Raw genomic sequence first — 16,594 nt, forward strand, 5'->3', positions numbered from 1 at the left:
GCTTGTTACATATGTGTCTGTCACATTAGCTATGCAGTTACTTGCGCTAATGTAAAGGTAGACAGCATCAAGTATGTGTGTGAATACACACACTGTAACACGAGTGTTGTACACTTCTTTGTTATTTGGATAACCGTTTTCCTGTTGGTTATATGGTGCGCGCGATATCCGCTTTTGAAGATCGCAGAGCTTGATGTAATTGTAATAAGATAAATTACAGACGTTATAGATCTCTGTACTAGAACATAGAGGCACAATAAACCGTTTTTCCCCCATGCTATCTGCAGCTTAAACAGCTAACACAGCAATTAACACCGGTTTTAAAATTATCAGCACGTGAGAGAAGCAATAATTAGTTGTTGTTTTTTTTGTTAAAAAAAAACATACACATTTTTTATAGAGCTGTACACAATGCACAAATCTGTATAAGTCTGCTTCAGATGTATACCACAATATATATATATATATATATATGTATATATATATATATATATGTATATATATGTATATATATGTATATATATATATATATATGTATATATATATGTATATATATATATATATATATATATATGTATATATATATATATATATGTATATATATATATATATATACATATATATATATATATATATATATATATATATATATATATATATATATATATATATATATATATTTATAAAACGGTTGGTTCCAATCCTTGATTCTGATTGGTCAATAGCTGTGCTTTATTCACGATAAAACACGGCAATGACCGCTTCACCCAACGGTTCTATTTATCACTGCGCCCTATGAAAAAGAATGAGACAAAGTTTGAGAACGGTTTGTTGTTTTTATTTGAGCTTTCACGCACATTACACATTGGAACGTTGTTGTTCACGGTCAGGGACTATTTTTTTTATAGCGGAAGGAATGCTTTTATTGATTTAACTTCATGAAAGTTTTACTTTAATATTGTGTGGTAACCGTTTTATAAAAGCAATAAGGTACTCGAGGCAAGTGCTGTATCGTGAATAAGTAACGGCTGAAGGGGTTGCAGGCACTCTGCTTCGCGTCGTGCCTAACAACGCCCTACAGCCGTTACTTATTCACAATACAGCACAGCCTCTCGTACCTTATTGCTTACATATAAATATATATTACTTTTAATATATATGAAATATAAATGTATAAATAAATTATGTAATATCATTTTGTCGTTTCATAGATCTAATTTTAAGTATTATTGTTATTCACTGAAGTATCATATCCAGACATAATATTTTAAACTAACCATTCGGAAACGTCCTGCTGGTACTGCCGAGTTGCAACTTCTTCATCCGTTGCTTCTCCATCTGGATCCGATTCTGGGTCGAACTGAAATGCTTGAACGACTGCGTGTCTTCGTGCCATTGCAATATCAACGTAAACATGCATGGTACCCTTGCTGCAAGATGGTCAACAACTAGAAAGCCCAGACTTTCGAAACATGAAACGTGAAACGTGTTTGTTTTCGGTGTTAACATTACAATCTGTTAGTGGCCCAGATATTACTGACGTTTCCACAGAGATATTTGATTGGTCGGCTGAGACTAAAGCAGAGCCCGTCTACGGAGAGCCTGCCCACTCCCTAATAAGTCCTATTGTACCGAATTTTGGTTGTAGTTCCACCAGAGTTCCACTGGGGGGCGCTCGCCATGAGTGCAAAATGAATGGGAGTCAATGGGGCTAGACGGCTAAATTTGTCTCTTTCACCCGATTGCCGTTGAGAAATCTCAGATTTGATTGTAGGTTTTGCAAGTTCAACATGGGTTATAGGTCGAAAGTTGAATGAACGAGTACTTATGTTCTTTCGATTTCTTACAGGTTGAGTTGTTGTTGCCCATAACACGCTAGCATTCTGCTAATGAACGCTGATTGGTCAGTGAAGGACTGATTACGACCAGAGATACCGCTTGATGGCATCGTGGCATCCGAAGCGGGACCAGAAACAAACAAAACAAAAACTCTTCTAGCACGTGTATTTCCCTGTGTCAGCTGTGTTGTCGATGCCTCGAGAGAAAAGAAAGTGCAGAGCGCGAAAGCACCAAAGTGACTGAAGGATCGCCGTAAAGCAGTATCTCTGGTCGTACGATGTGTATGACGTCATTGACACTTTAAAATACTTTTTAAAGCAAATAAGTGACTCAAAAAAATCTAACACCCAGCAATGTGTAATTTCTTTGCATCCCCTTTCGAAAACAACATTCAAATTACTCGACAAAAAATTATATCCTGAGAAAAGTGGATTTTGAGAGCAATATCTCCATAGACCTCCATTCATTCTGCACTCGTCCTGTGAGCGCCCTCATATGGAATCAGAGTGGAACTGCAACCAGTTCAGAAGCCGGAAGTTTACTGAGAGTGAAACTTCTCGCCATATTAGACATTCTCTGACTAAAGTGTGTAGCGCGATGACGTCATTGATATCAAATACGTAGTTGACGTTTTAACAGTTGTTAAGTATAATTTAGTTTCTATCGTCGTGCTTTAAAACTCAAAAGTTTCTCCGTTTCAACTCGTGGACCTCAAGCTCGAGCTTCGTCTGCTTCATTTATCATTAGGACGCAAAATACAGAAGAGCTTCGATTAAGACTGCAACCAGATTAGTCTAGTGTAATGAGTTACTAGTGTACAGTTTGAAATAACTGTGTAGGCCTATTTGAGATTGAATTTGCGAGGATTAATGACGCACTGAAAACCTGACAAAAACGAAACCGCCGAAACCATGTACATATTAGACGTTTGGAATAGAAATAAGCATGAGCTCGTGATTAGGCTGTGATTAGAGTCTACAGATATTTTTTTCAGTATATATAATTAAGTAACAGACTTTACTAAGTTATAGCATAAAAAAAAAACATAAATAAACATGAGTCGATTGCTCATCACCTCTTTGGAATAGAAACATGCTACTTATCATTAGAATGCCCAGACTTTGATTTGTTTTGAAACTTGTTTGGGTTTCGGTGATTTTTAATATTACAATCTGTTATTGGCCCATATATTACTGACCCGTTTCAGTAGCACCTCACTGCAGTAAACGAGATCCAGGGGGGGCGGAGTTGGATCCAGATCTAAGGGGTGGAGATGGGTAGGTTTAGGTAGGCGTATCTATGGGCGTAGGCCTATGTAAGGTGGATTTCGTGTTCTGCAGTGAGGACCATCTCACCCGTTTCCACAGAGGTGTGTGATTGGTCTGTTGAGGATAAAGTGTGTCTTTATATGGCCATATGAAACTATGGGATTATTTTTTGCCTTTAACTTAATATCATAACTTTTCAAGAAAAAAAAAAAAAAAAAAAGAAAGTATAAATGGACAGAAAATGTCTTTTGAAACCGGAAAATAAATCGCAGGCAAAATCTACGTCAGTCACACGTTTCGTGTTACATGTGACTAGTACGTGTATATTTGCAAGAGAACACAGAAATGTATTGTTAACTTGTTTTTATGTAGTCCAGTGACGTTTAATAAAGAGTTTGTTTGAAATCAATAAGAGCTATACACACACACACACACACACAGAGATTATTATATTACATATTGTTTAAATATAAATATAAAACAAATGTAATAAATCTTTGTAATGAGTGTTTATTTGTAATTAATTATTTTGTGTTTAGCAGATAACTGAAGAGTTGTGGAGGTCTTCTGTGAGCTGGAAACATGATGGAAGAATACCCTGTGAGTTAAAACTTATGTTCATGAACCTTATTTAAAGACGTAAAACTATTAACCTGCAATAATTTAATTTTAATACATTTGATGTATGATGATTTGATTTGATAGATTTTTTTTAATCGAATTTGTAATAAATTGTAAGTTCTGTAACATGGCACCATATACCAAATGATTTGTTGATAATTATTATTATTATTATTTTGCCTTTGTGCCAAATGGAAATACAATTTTAAATACTATATATAAATTTAATATAAATTTTTATATAAATGTAAAAATGTTTACAGATGAGAATTTAACCCTAAAATGTAAAGGTAAAACACATCTTAAAGGGATAGTTCACCCAAAAATGAAAATTGGCCCATGATTTTCTCACCCTCAAGCCATCCTAGGTGTATATGACTTTCTTTTTTCAGCCGAACACAATCAGAGTTATATTAAAAAGAAAAATATCCTGCTCTTCTTATCTTTATAATAGCAGTGAATGGTACCCTAGATTTTGAAGCCTCAATATCTTTGTTAATAAAACACTCAGTATGCAGTGCCCTCAGTACCCCCCCCCCCCCCCCCCCCCCTTTAAGATGGATTTTTAAACATGGCATGCACAAAAAAATTTAACAACATCCTTTAGAGTCACACACAAACATCAAAAATCAGCATATCAATCTCAACAATAATAAAGCATACAGAAAAAGCATACAGAAAAGTCACAGCAAAAATACAAGCAAATAAAATTCTGTACAGCATTTTGCAAACACTTTGTTTTACAATTGCAAACTGAGTGTAAAGTGTATAATGTGCGTGTAGTTTTGCAGACTTGGTCTGAAGATTCGGTGCATGCGTGAATGGTTTCACTAAGTGAGCCTCAAGTAACTCTTTTAGTGTGCGAGCAATTCAAAAACTGTAATTTGTTTAATAAAACTGTTTCATGATCAGAAATTCAATAACATTTTACCACAGCTTTAAGATTCACAAGGAATATTTAGTTTTATTATATGCTGAGCTGAACACTAAAGGGGCTCATTCAACAATATTTAATATGTGAATTTCATAGATTCTTTATTAAGAGGACGTATTTTTCCCCCCTAAAGATGCTCCAATATGACCAACTCTCCAATGCCAGTGCTGACAGTGATTCCTCAGATGAGAGCCTCAGGCAACCTCCTTCATTCAGTAAGTACATTTTACAATGAATTTGAGCAATATCAGTTTTGTGTTAGCAGCTTTAAACATCAAATCACCCTCAGAAAATGAAAATTTAATTTTTTTAAGGCGAGACACTACAGGTGAATAGTATACAATTTTAAAATAATAGATATCACCATGAAACTTCCTCCGTTGATTACTTACACAAGTATATAAAAAAATTATTACATGTTTTTGAAATTTGTATGTTTAATTATCCAAATTAGGCATTATCTAATTAAATATGCACGATTTTGCATATATTTTCGGTAGATAGATCTGAACATATGATAAAGGCAGGTGCAAAATTATTTTTCCATTTTGTTTACACACAAGATGAAAACAAAAAACTCAGAGGGATTTCAGGATATATGCTTTCATTACCTAGGAAATCAAAATATACTGTCCATAGCCTAAACATTTTTTTTTATTAAAATGTCACATAAATCAGGCCAGGAATGATTTAATAACAAATCCATCTGAAAATATCTTCAGAATACTGTTAAGTGTATAACTGGAAAGATTGGTGTACATAGGTGCTACATAGTCTGAGATGTTTGTACTGGAGAATGACAAAAACTCATTTTGAGAAAACGGCATTTAAAGATTTAAATAGGGGAATTTAATACATTTCTATTGGGAAAAAAATGCTCAAAAACAGAATAAATGCTCAGGCCTTAGTAATAATAATAATATATACTATATAATATTTCAAGCTTATGAAAACTGATTATTTAATAACATGGCAGGCATATAAGGCCTACAACTGCATTAACTCAATTAATTAACATTGGCTAAGCTAAACACGGATGTGTCAGAGTACACCACGTGATGCGTCTGAGCGAATCACGTTAGCAGTAGCCAATGAGATTTCGTCATTAGCTTTAAATCCCCCTTTGGATATTCACGATTGGTTACTGATAGAAAGGAAATTACCATATTTAGGTTACATAACGTTGTGCAGGAGACTCAGAGCTTTACAACGATACCGATATTCTTGGTAAATTCAGAATGAACTTACAGTACTGCTGCAAGTAAACAAAATGTGATAAAATAAACATCTTAATGTATATGTGCAATGTTTTCTTTACAGCAGCTTGAAAGAGCACATATTGAAGGAGTAAACTAGCCCAAAATCTCAAAACTGACCATGCATGAAAAATCGATGTTTTTGCCTGCCGTGTCTCGCCTTAAGTGTAAAAATGTGTTTGTACTAAATTTATTTGAAAACAATCATGTTTAAAGGGAAATTAATATTACATTTAGTCCTGTGTATGTGTATTTAATATCGATTGATCCATAAATTTAATGTGCTAAAATTCAGTATTAAAATTCATTTATGCATCACGATTCTCTCTTCTGAGCTTAATTCTTTTCTTCAAAATTATGTATGATTTGTTGGAATCCGACAAATAACAGTTGATAGAGTCAATTCAGCAAAGTCAATTTTGAGAAAAAAACATACCTTAAAATCCCTGGTAATTTGGGCTGGGTATCGTTCAAAAATTAAAAATATTGTAAAAACAAATTTTAATTAGTGTTAAAAATCTTAAAATAAATGTATAATTAAAAATCATTCAAAATAATTGGGAACAATAATTTTTTTCTAATTCTAAACTTTGATTTTAGGAGTGTTAGAAAAACATGGACACACTGTAACGGAAGAATATGAACAAGGAGTCTCGGGAAAAGTGTTTCTGACCAACAAAGATGGAGTGTCCTATGTGGTCAAAGAGATCAACTGCAGAGATGTAAGTACAATCATTAATATGCCATAATAATTAGTTTGTTATTAAAATGTCATTTTTCAATGTGTGTGTGTAAGCTTCATTTTTAAATTTAAGTGATTCTTTTGCTACAAAGATAACCGAAATAATAAATAAAAATATTCCTCTCAGAAAAAGAGCCTTCACGCAGTCAGGAAGGAAGTCAAGATCTTGAAGTCTCTGAACCATGGATATATTGTTTCCTATGTGGATTCATTTGAAGGTGAGTTTGTTTTAATTAGACGGATGGTAATGTTCCTTTTATCTATTACCGTTTTGTAAAACTTTATAATAACTGCATGCTATGAATCATTAGCACGTTTTTCTGTTGTCTTGGACTCGTTGGTATTGGCACTCGGACTTGTCTCGGGTTTGGTCATTGGTCTCGCCAAATGTTCGAGTTGGTCTTGACTGAGTCTAGCAATGTATGTTTTTTTCTCTTCAAAACAAAACCAGTGATGGAGTGCACTTATTCAGAAAACAGGTAACGTTATTGGTTTAATTCACAATCCATATAGATATTGGTCGTCTAGTATACGTCTGGCTCCGCCCTATTCCTGGCTCTGTGTGTGCGCGCTGCACGGAGGCATCAATCATTTTCACTTAGATAACAGCAAGCATGTTCCAACCCAAACGTAAAAGTTAGCCTTAATTTGCATTTGAGTCTTTTTATGAGGTTAGAAAGTAGGGCTAAGAGATGAATCATAACAACACACACACAACAAAATATTTATTTTTTACTCTCTCCTCTAGTGTTTTTTTATTTACTTACAGTAAGATGTGTGTGATCATCATATGACAGTAAAAGAGCCACACAAACCTTATTCTAATATGGAATTGTATTGGAATGGTAAAGAGTGTTGGTCGTGACAGGAGGGCCTCCACTCAAGGAGACAATATGATGAACACGTCTAAGAATGTTCCACACATGGTTGAAATACCATAATTGGCCTAGAAAGATAACATTCTGGAGTCAAGACTATAAAGGAGAAAGGATGCTCTCCCCTCACTGTCACACTCTGCAGCCACTCTGTGTGACTGTACGACTGCTGGCCTTTTCTTGCAAGAAAATAAACCTCATCAAAGACTATTGGAAATGTTTGTCTCTTATTCAGTGATAGAATTTTGTTTGCCACCACACCTCCCTGAAGGTTCTCGAGGCGACGGTAAAGCGACTCAAATTTGGCCTCACTCGTAGCCGAGCCTCCGTCATAGTCATACCATTGACTAACACATGGGCAACTACAGTGGCTTGAATTTCATCTGAGACTGCTTGTCTTCTTGTCCTTCGTCCTCCTCATTCTTATCCCTCTTCCTTCATGTCTTTCTGGATCCATTGTTCCAAAACTCAATAAACTGATTTGGGCCCTTTTATATATCTATTGAAGGATCTGATTGATGTGTGTTCAATTTTGACTCTTAGTGTTTCCACCTGGGTAATTGTGTGCTAACTGAGCTGAAGCTGTGCTGACTTGAGTGAACAATATTGAATGCTAGTGCTTTATACATGACAACATGGTGTAGGCAATGAGGAATGAAGGGATTTGTGTGTAGAGTTTTGCAGTGACAGTTCAACAAATTTGACTCATGTGTCAAAACAGGGAATAGTGTTTATAGTTTAGTGAAATGGGTGTGCTTTTTCATAAATGGCATTATGGTTTTGAAATTTTAGTTCAAAAGCCTGGTTATAGTGTTTAAGCAATCGAGAAAAACTGTATTATGAACATACAGTACCGGTAAAAAGTCAGGACCCATTACTATTTTTAATGTTTTTGAAAGAAGTTTCTTATTATTCTCTACAAGCCTGCATTTATTTGATAAAAAATAAAAATAAAAAAAATAAAAAAAAAACAGGATTATTCAGTAAGGATGTGTTTAATATATAAAAAGTGATAGTGAAGACTTTTTAAAACAACTTTTTAATAATCAAAAAAATCCTGAAAAAAGTATGTGATACTTTATAAAATAATTATTAAGCACAATTTCTAACATTTGATAATATATCAGAATATTATAAAGTTTTCTGAAGGATCACGTGACACTAAATTCAGCTTTGCATCACAGAAATATATTTTATAGTATAGTAAAATAGAAAACCATTATTTTAAATTTTAATAATATTTCACTATATTATTTTTCTGTATTTTTTAACAAATATTGTTTATTTATTGTTTATTTATATTTGCACCTTAAAATACAAAATGACAAAAATAATAACAAAACATAAAATATATGAACAGAACTAAGACAAATATTATCAATTTAATGATGTGCAGGAAGAGGCAAAAAACCCCAACTGGGCTTATTTAACGCCTCCACCTATAGACATAATTACAATAAAATCAAAACAAAAAACATAAAAAACAAAAACATTTTACTACATAAAAGTAACAACAAACTAGTGAAATACATATATCCATAACACACACACACACAAAACACACATGCACATACATATATACATACACATAACATCAACAAATTTTGATGACGATTACAGTAATGAAAATAATAAACAAAAATATGATCATAACATAAAAATAAAATAAATACTATATTAAAAATGTAGAACAGCAGTTAAATGGGCTTTTAAATATCTTTTATAACATTTTAATGAGGAGGAGTTTATTGCTAAGTGGGAAAAACTGTTCCATAATTTGGTACCCCTAAATCTGATAGTAAATTGACCTCTGCACGTAAGAAACTTTGGAAGATGAAGATCTAAGGATTGACGAGTTGAATAAGAATGAACCTGTGAGTTAAATTTAAAATAAGTCTTAAAGTGCTCTGGGATATTTTCATAATTAAAATATACCTTATAAATAAAAACACATATTTGAGTGATATTAATGTCATACACAGTAAGTATCTGAAGATTCTGAAATAGAGACACAGATGAAGAATGTAACTCAGATCGGGTTGCAATCCTAACAAAACGTTTCTGAAGAACCAAAATTCTATGAAGTGTAGAAGGAAAAGTGCTTGCCCAAACTATATTACAATATGAAAGATATGGATAAATTAAACTGTAATAGAGTGTAAGAAGACAATTTGTAGTAATGAGATTGCTAATCCTCCTAATTATACCAATAGATTTATTTATTTTCTTGCTAACCCAGTCAATTTGTGTTTTCCAATTCAAGTTCTCATCAACAAAAATTCCGAGGAATCTTGTTGTTGAAACTTGGGATATCTCCACAGTCTCCATTTTGACTTTAAAGAGGTTCTTAGAATATGATTTTTTTCCACTAAAAATTATATAATTAGATTTTTTTGTATTCAGCGATAACTTATTTAATCTGAACCATGTAGCATATGCAGTTAAACCAGTATTTACATTTTTAATCAGAAAATTAAAATTTGAATGAGAATAAACTAAAGTTGTGTCATCTGCAAACATTATTGGGAAAAGAATATTTGACACATTTGATAAATCATTAATATAAATAAGAAATAATAATGGTCCAAGAATGGACCCCTGTGGGACCCCACAAAGTAGTCTGGCTTTGTTGGAATAGCATCCATTAATACAAACAAACTGTTGTCTGTTTGAAATATAATTTTTTAACCATTCAAGCGTAACATCATGAAAACCATATTTTTGCAATTTTTTCAATAGAATATGATGGTTGACTGTATCAAAAGCTTTTGAGAAGTCGACAAATATACTACAGGTAAATTCATTATTTTCTAATGCAGAGGAAACTTTGTCAATCAAATAAAGCAAAGCCATAGATGTGGAATGACTTTTCCTGAAGCCATACTGATGTTTATAAAGAATTAAATTAGAGTCAAGATGGAATAAGATCCTTTTATATATAACTTTTTCTAATATTTTTGAAAAACAAGGCAATATGGATATGGGTCTATAATTATTGAAGCAACAAGGGTCATCTGCTTTAAACAGAGGAATCACTTTGGCAACCTTTAAATCCTCTGGTACAACTCCTGTTTTCAGAGAAAGTGAAAAAATGAAAACCAGTGGCTGTAAAATAAACTGCTTGATCTGTTTGACAAGGAATGAAGAAATATTATCATGGCCGGTTGAAGATGTTTTCATTTCATCAATAATATCACTTATTTCTTGAACATCAGGAGGCTGAAAAAAAGAAATAGAAGGATAATTCCTTATAATATAATCTAGTGGATTACCATTACAAGCAGGAACTTTACTGGCTAATTCATGTCCAATGTTAACAAAAAAATTATTAAATTTTTGAGCTATATCAAATGAGTTATTAAAAGAATTATCACCTTCATAAAAAACTGAAGGTAATTCTGAATGAGACTTATCTCTATGCAGCAACTGATTTATAACTTTCCATGTGGTTTTAGTATCATTTGAACACCTCTTAAATTTCTCACAGAAATATTTCTTTTTTGACGATCTAATGTAATAAGTATATTTATTTCTACAAGATGTATAAGCACCACGGGTAAGGGGTGTAGGATTTGAAATATATTTTTTGTACAATTTATTCTTTTTCCTCAGCAGCTTCAACAAGTCAACTGTAAACCAAGGCTTACTAAAGGCCTGACTATATTTCCTAGTAGAGCTAATAATTGGAAAACATTCATTGAAACTACTGCTAATAATTTTCATAAAATTTTGATATGCAAAATGAGCATTTTTTTCTTTGTAAAGATCATTCCATGAAATACTGGCAAGCATATCTTTAAATTTAGAAACATTTAGCTTGCTCATAATTCTTTTAAGCATCTTTTTCTTTTTTTGTTTGGTTGTATTAAACTTGATTAACGAAAATTGGAATATAGGGAAATGATCAGACAAATCCAAATACAAGACTCCAGATTTCATTCCTTCACTCAAATTATTTGTTAAGATGTTATCAATCAAAGTTGCTGAGTTCTCCTTTACTCGAGTAGGTTTATGAATAAGAGGGAAAAAATAACTAGAATAAAGTATATTTAGAAAATCTGCAGTAAATGTATCTGGATTATTTTTTTAAAGATTTATATTAAAATCACCTAAGATATAACAAAGTTTATCCTCCTTGTTAATCAGATCAAGAGAACTGGATAGACATTCATTAAAATCTTTGACAACAGAATCTGGTGAACGATAGATAACGCCAACTATGACGTTTTTTCCACCAAAAACACCAGAGAGCTCTACAAAAACAGATTCAACTGAATTCAGTGATAAATCATCCCTAACTTTAAATTCATAGTTGTCTAAAAAAAATAAAGATACTCCACCTCCCGATCTATTTTCTCTTACATAATGAACTGAATTGTAATTTGATAATGTAAATATTTCTCTAGAGTCTTCTGTAAGCCATGTTTCAGATAAAGCAATAACAGAAAACTTATGTTTAAGTAAAGATAAATAATGAATAAATTTGTCATAGTTACAAGAAAGACTTCTTATGTTCAAGTGAAAAGTGGAGAATATATTAGAAGGCATGGAAACATACAAGTCATTAAACTGAGTTTCATCATAAAATCTGCAAAGGTTTGTGGTATCAAATGATGAAAAAAAATGCAAATCTGGGTCAACATCAAAATTATAAGAATCAATTAAAGAGGAATCAAAAATATTGAAATCAGAATCAGATGTATTGTAGTAGTCCATAGAGTGTATATTTACTGTAAAAAAACACACACAAAAAAACACAATATTGTATAAAGAAAACACGGTAGGCAACTATTGAACCAACCTCTAACCTCTAAATAAATCCAGGCTTGATGAGCATAAGAGACTTCTTTCAAAAACATTAATGTGTACAAACATTAGTAATGTTTGTACACATTACATACACATTACACAAAAAATAGTAATGTGTACAAACTTATGTACTGTGTAAGTAAAAATATAGCCTACTAAATTTTAAATTAAATGTTGTATAAATAAAAAGGTTAGGAATCATATTTGTTTCAAGTGTTTTTTTATTGGGGGTGGGGGGCCTCCAACATGAATTTTGCCTAGGGCCTCGTTAGGTCTAGAACCGGCCCTGATTTGGTGCCCCAGTATGCAGAGAGGACGCAAACGCAAACACCCCTGGTGATTTATATAGGCGACCACCAGTGGTGTAGTGGTAAAACAAATAGGTGGGTAAACTATAAATTCTGGTGGACCAAAACGTGGTGACCCGGTAAGGTGGGCCACTGCCTACTGGTGTATATGTATCCTGATGACATCGCTATAGGCTATCATTTGATGGTACTACCAAGGGTATCACTGGTTGTTCCCTCATCATAGGTCACACAATCACTATTCAATTCATACATTAATCTAAGTTCTTGTTAAAGAGACTCAAGAAGGAATAATATGGTTGAAGTCTATAAAGTTTAAATGACAAAACAGAGAGAACAAAAATATTTAAGAGAGATCGAGAGGGAGGCTTATATCCAGGGCTTCCAATGCAATGCACTTGTGCATAATGATTAGGGATTTGGGATTATTTTCATAGTCGATTAATCTGTTGAATATGTCCTCGATTAATTGATTAGTTGTTTGGTCTATCAGAAAAATGTGGATCAGTGTTTCCTTGTAGAGGGAAAAGTCTTTAACCTGGTGCAGGCTTGATTTCCTCTGAATCTCTTGTACAGTTGGGTACAGTACAGTTGGACATATTCCCTAAACCAGCTGCCTGTAATGAATAAAAAAAAAAGCCCTGTTTTAATGATTTCCTGTTGTGGCTGCAATGAAGTTTCATTCTTGCGCAGCTTGTTTAGTAACTTCACGAGTGTGTGTTTTCTGCTCCGTGTGTGCGCGTTCGTTCTGCTCTGTCGTTAACGGCCCAAATGCTCGAATCATGTAGGCTACCGATCGGCGATCACGCACTGGAAAAGCAAAATCCGCTCAAATAACGTGACATTTAGAGGTGGATAAACGCAATTTAGAGGTGAATAAACACACTTTGGAGGTGGGCAAACGCTATTTCCGAATTTTGGGAGGTGCGTAAACGGCGTTTACGTGCGTTTAGCCTCCATTACATCCCTGGCGACCACTGATGTGTTGTCTGTGTGGACAAGCACATGGTGGCCCCTGAGATCTGCGAGGAAATTCTTTAGAGCAAGAAATACCGCCAACATCTCCAGACGGTTGATGTGCCATGATAGATGGTGGTCCCTCCACAGACCCTGAGTCGAGCGTCCTTCTAGGATCGCTCCCCAGCCCGTGAGAGAAAACCTTGGGACAGGAACCACGGTTTCTTCCACATAACACCGTTCAATCAGTGCATCCCTAATTCATTCACATCAAATTTTTTGTCTTGAAAAATCATAATCAACTTAAATTAAAGGGAACATCAGATGACCCTTTTACAAGATATCCCCAGAGTGTGTATATGAAAGTTCAGCTCAAAATACCCCACAGACCATTTTTAAAGCATGTTAAAATTGCCACTTTTTGTGCGTCTTTTTAAATGCAAATTAGTGGTGCTCCCAGCCCCCTTTCAAGAAGAAGGCAGAGCTTCAAAAGCTTGCGCTCTGGTGCCAGGACGCACTGAAAATGTCAGAAACTCTCAGTAAAAGTAAAACTCTCAGTTGGAACCGGAGTCCGACAATAATGCCTACAAAGCCAGAGAGTTTGCTGCATGTAGACTTATAACCGTAATTAAACTAAACTACTGTATACCTATGTTGTCATCTTGCTTTTATCTACCTCAAGCCTGCTGTTGCAGACCCTGTCCGAATGATGCCCAAAACTTTACTGATGAGTTTGAATTTTATGAATTTTATTATACATCACACTAAAGATAAAGCGTCCGTTTTCACTCCAAAAATTAATGTAAGAGCTGAATAAAAACGTCTTATCCATAAACTCTCTCTCCCTTTCATTATCATCAACATACTTGCTACAACTAACAGTTAACAAATATATTGAGACTTTATGCCTTTTCAGTGGAGCTTAATAAACTGGTAAACTTTATTTCCATAAAACAACTCAGATGAACTGTAATAAAGTGTGCGCTCTCCCTTTCATTACTGCTGTGACCAGTATCGCTCCAAAGACAAACATTTTGTACTGATCCATCCTTGAGTAACAACATTTTAGTAAAAAAAACAATTTTTACATTCTTGATGCTACACTGTAAACCCCAATAAATTAACTCAAACTGATTGAGGAAACTAATTGTGGCAAACCATTTAAGTTTAAAAATAAATACATATGAGTATTGTGAACTTATATACAGTATATTGAGTCAAAGTCACTCATAATTTAGAGTTGGTTTAGTCAATCATTTTGAGTATTTGTAACTTGAATATTTTAAGTTCATTCCATTAATATAAACTAACTGGTTTGAGTTAATTTAATACATCTAACCAAGTCTAAACAACTATACAGCTACTCAAATGGTTTTAGGAAACCGATTGCCGTAAATGATTTAAGTTGATTAAACTCAAATTAATAAAGTTATTTAAGACAAAGGAAAAACATTGGTATAAAGCAATGTCAAAGAAAAGGATGCCATTATTAACAGTATTTATTGAAAAATCATTTATTTTACAAAATGTTCTCATGCATGAATGTGGTGAAATGACTAAATGCAAATGTAAAAAAATAAATAAATGTGAAAGATGGTCAGTCATAGCCTGGTTCTACCAGACTCTCGTACATTTCATTTGTACAGAGAGGCCCTGTCCCAAATGGCGCACTTCATGCGGACTTTCGGTCTCGTGGACTTGAATTGCGCGTGCTCGCTGAGTCTACGAGTCCGTAGGCCGTCCCATTCAGCATTTTACCGCTCTGAAGTGTGCTCAGCAGCGCCCCCTTTGTACCCTTGAAGCGGTCTTCCACGAAGCCCGCATAGATGCAGGCTCCACGCACTTTAACTACCCAGGAATCCTTGCGAAAGGCCAATCAGACAACAGATGGGAGGAGATTTCACTCACGGATAATTGTTGACATGGCTGTGAAGAAAATATTACTGTTTTTATTACCTAAATGTACATTTTACCAGTTGTTACCTACAGTTTATACAAACATTATGGTCATCGACCAGTGGTTGATGTCTCAAACATAATAATAGCGTGTTTAATAATACGATCGCATTATGATTCATTAAATAAATAGAACCGAATGGCAGGGCTTTACTGAGTCATATGTAAACATAGTATGAATATTGAAACCTGTAAATTGAAAAAAATATGTTTAAATTGTTTTAAAATTGTAATCTTAGTTCAAATGGAACATTATGTATTATTATGTACAACTGTATACATCATTTAAATAAGCATGATTTAACTATTGTCTAATGCCCAGGTGATATGCATAATATCAAAATATAGAACTGTAAAATTAGGCTGTGTAGATGACATGCAGATAAGACGTCGGAGCGCAAAAATGTGATTTCTCCTGTCCAACAACAACCAGACCGTTATTTCCGGCATGCCGATCGAGTCTGTCCCAAAAATACCTCTCAATGCGCCCTCGTGGACTCGCGCCAAGGGCCCTATAGGTCTGCACTACATGACGTCACCAAAGTGTGGACTCTGAGGAAGTCCACAAGTCCGGAGTGTGCCATTTGGGACAGGGCCAGAGTCTGGCCTCTCTCCATTGAGAAACGTTTACTTCCTTGTAGGCGGGTTCTCTGTTAAAGTTCAAAACTATTGGATCTGCCCAGAGTCACTCAGGATCTGCCATAGCCAATCGCTAACGTGTGGTCGTGACGTATGTCATGCGCCGAAACCGGCCGGAAACAACAAGTCCGAATGATCAGAGGATTATGTTTAGAATAAGATGTCTGTCAACGAGAGCTGCTGGTTTTGTTCATCGAATTTAAGAGTTCAAGGAACCATTGTAAATTCTAAATGTATATTTGACACTAAGGACAGTGATATATTCAGTCAACTGTCGAAGCTGGGTCTAATCATTAACAATACGCCGCTGCGGTCGTTTCGGATCTGCCGCAAATGCTGTACAGTGATCACCAGGCTACTGCGCGATACGGAAACAACTTTTCTGCCTCC

The 16,594-nt window shown here is 34.3% G+C and overlaps 1 protein-coding gene across 3 annotated transcripts in view; it reads left to right on the forward strand.

Annotated features, from left to right (window-relative positions):
- Positions 1 to 16,594, forward strand: part of LOC309492444 (serine/threonine-protein kinase Nek4-like) — a 77,487-nt gene that overhangs the window by 20,968 nt on the left and 39,925 nt on the right. For 2 of the 3 annotated variants that reach the window (XM_082161426.1, XM_082161425.1), the window contains exons 2-5: positions 3,650 to 3,707; positions 4,796 to 4,877; positions 6,519 to 6,640; positions 6,788 to 6,878. In XM_082161426.1, the coding sequence (XP_082017552.1) occupies positions 3,690 to 3,707; positions 4,796 to 4,877; positions 6,519 to 6,640; positions 6,788 to 6,878 (313 nt within the window). In that variant the 5' untranslated portion in view covers positions 3,650 to 3,689. Of the gene's footprint in view, positions 1 to 3,646; positions 3,708 to 4,795; positions 4,878 to 6,518; positions 6,641 to 6,787; positions 6,879 to 16,594 lie in introns of all 3 variants that reach the window. The other variant, XM_082161424.1, reaches the window with a different exon arrangement.

The sequence above is a fragment of the Leuciscus leuciscus genome (assembly GCF_965113295.1).
Source record: "Leuciscus leuciscus genome assembly, chromosome: 2".
Classification (NCBI taxonomy): domain Eukaryota; kingdom Metazoa; phylum Chordata; class Actinopteri; order Cypriniformes; family Leuciscidae; genus Leuciscus; species Leuciscus leuciscus.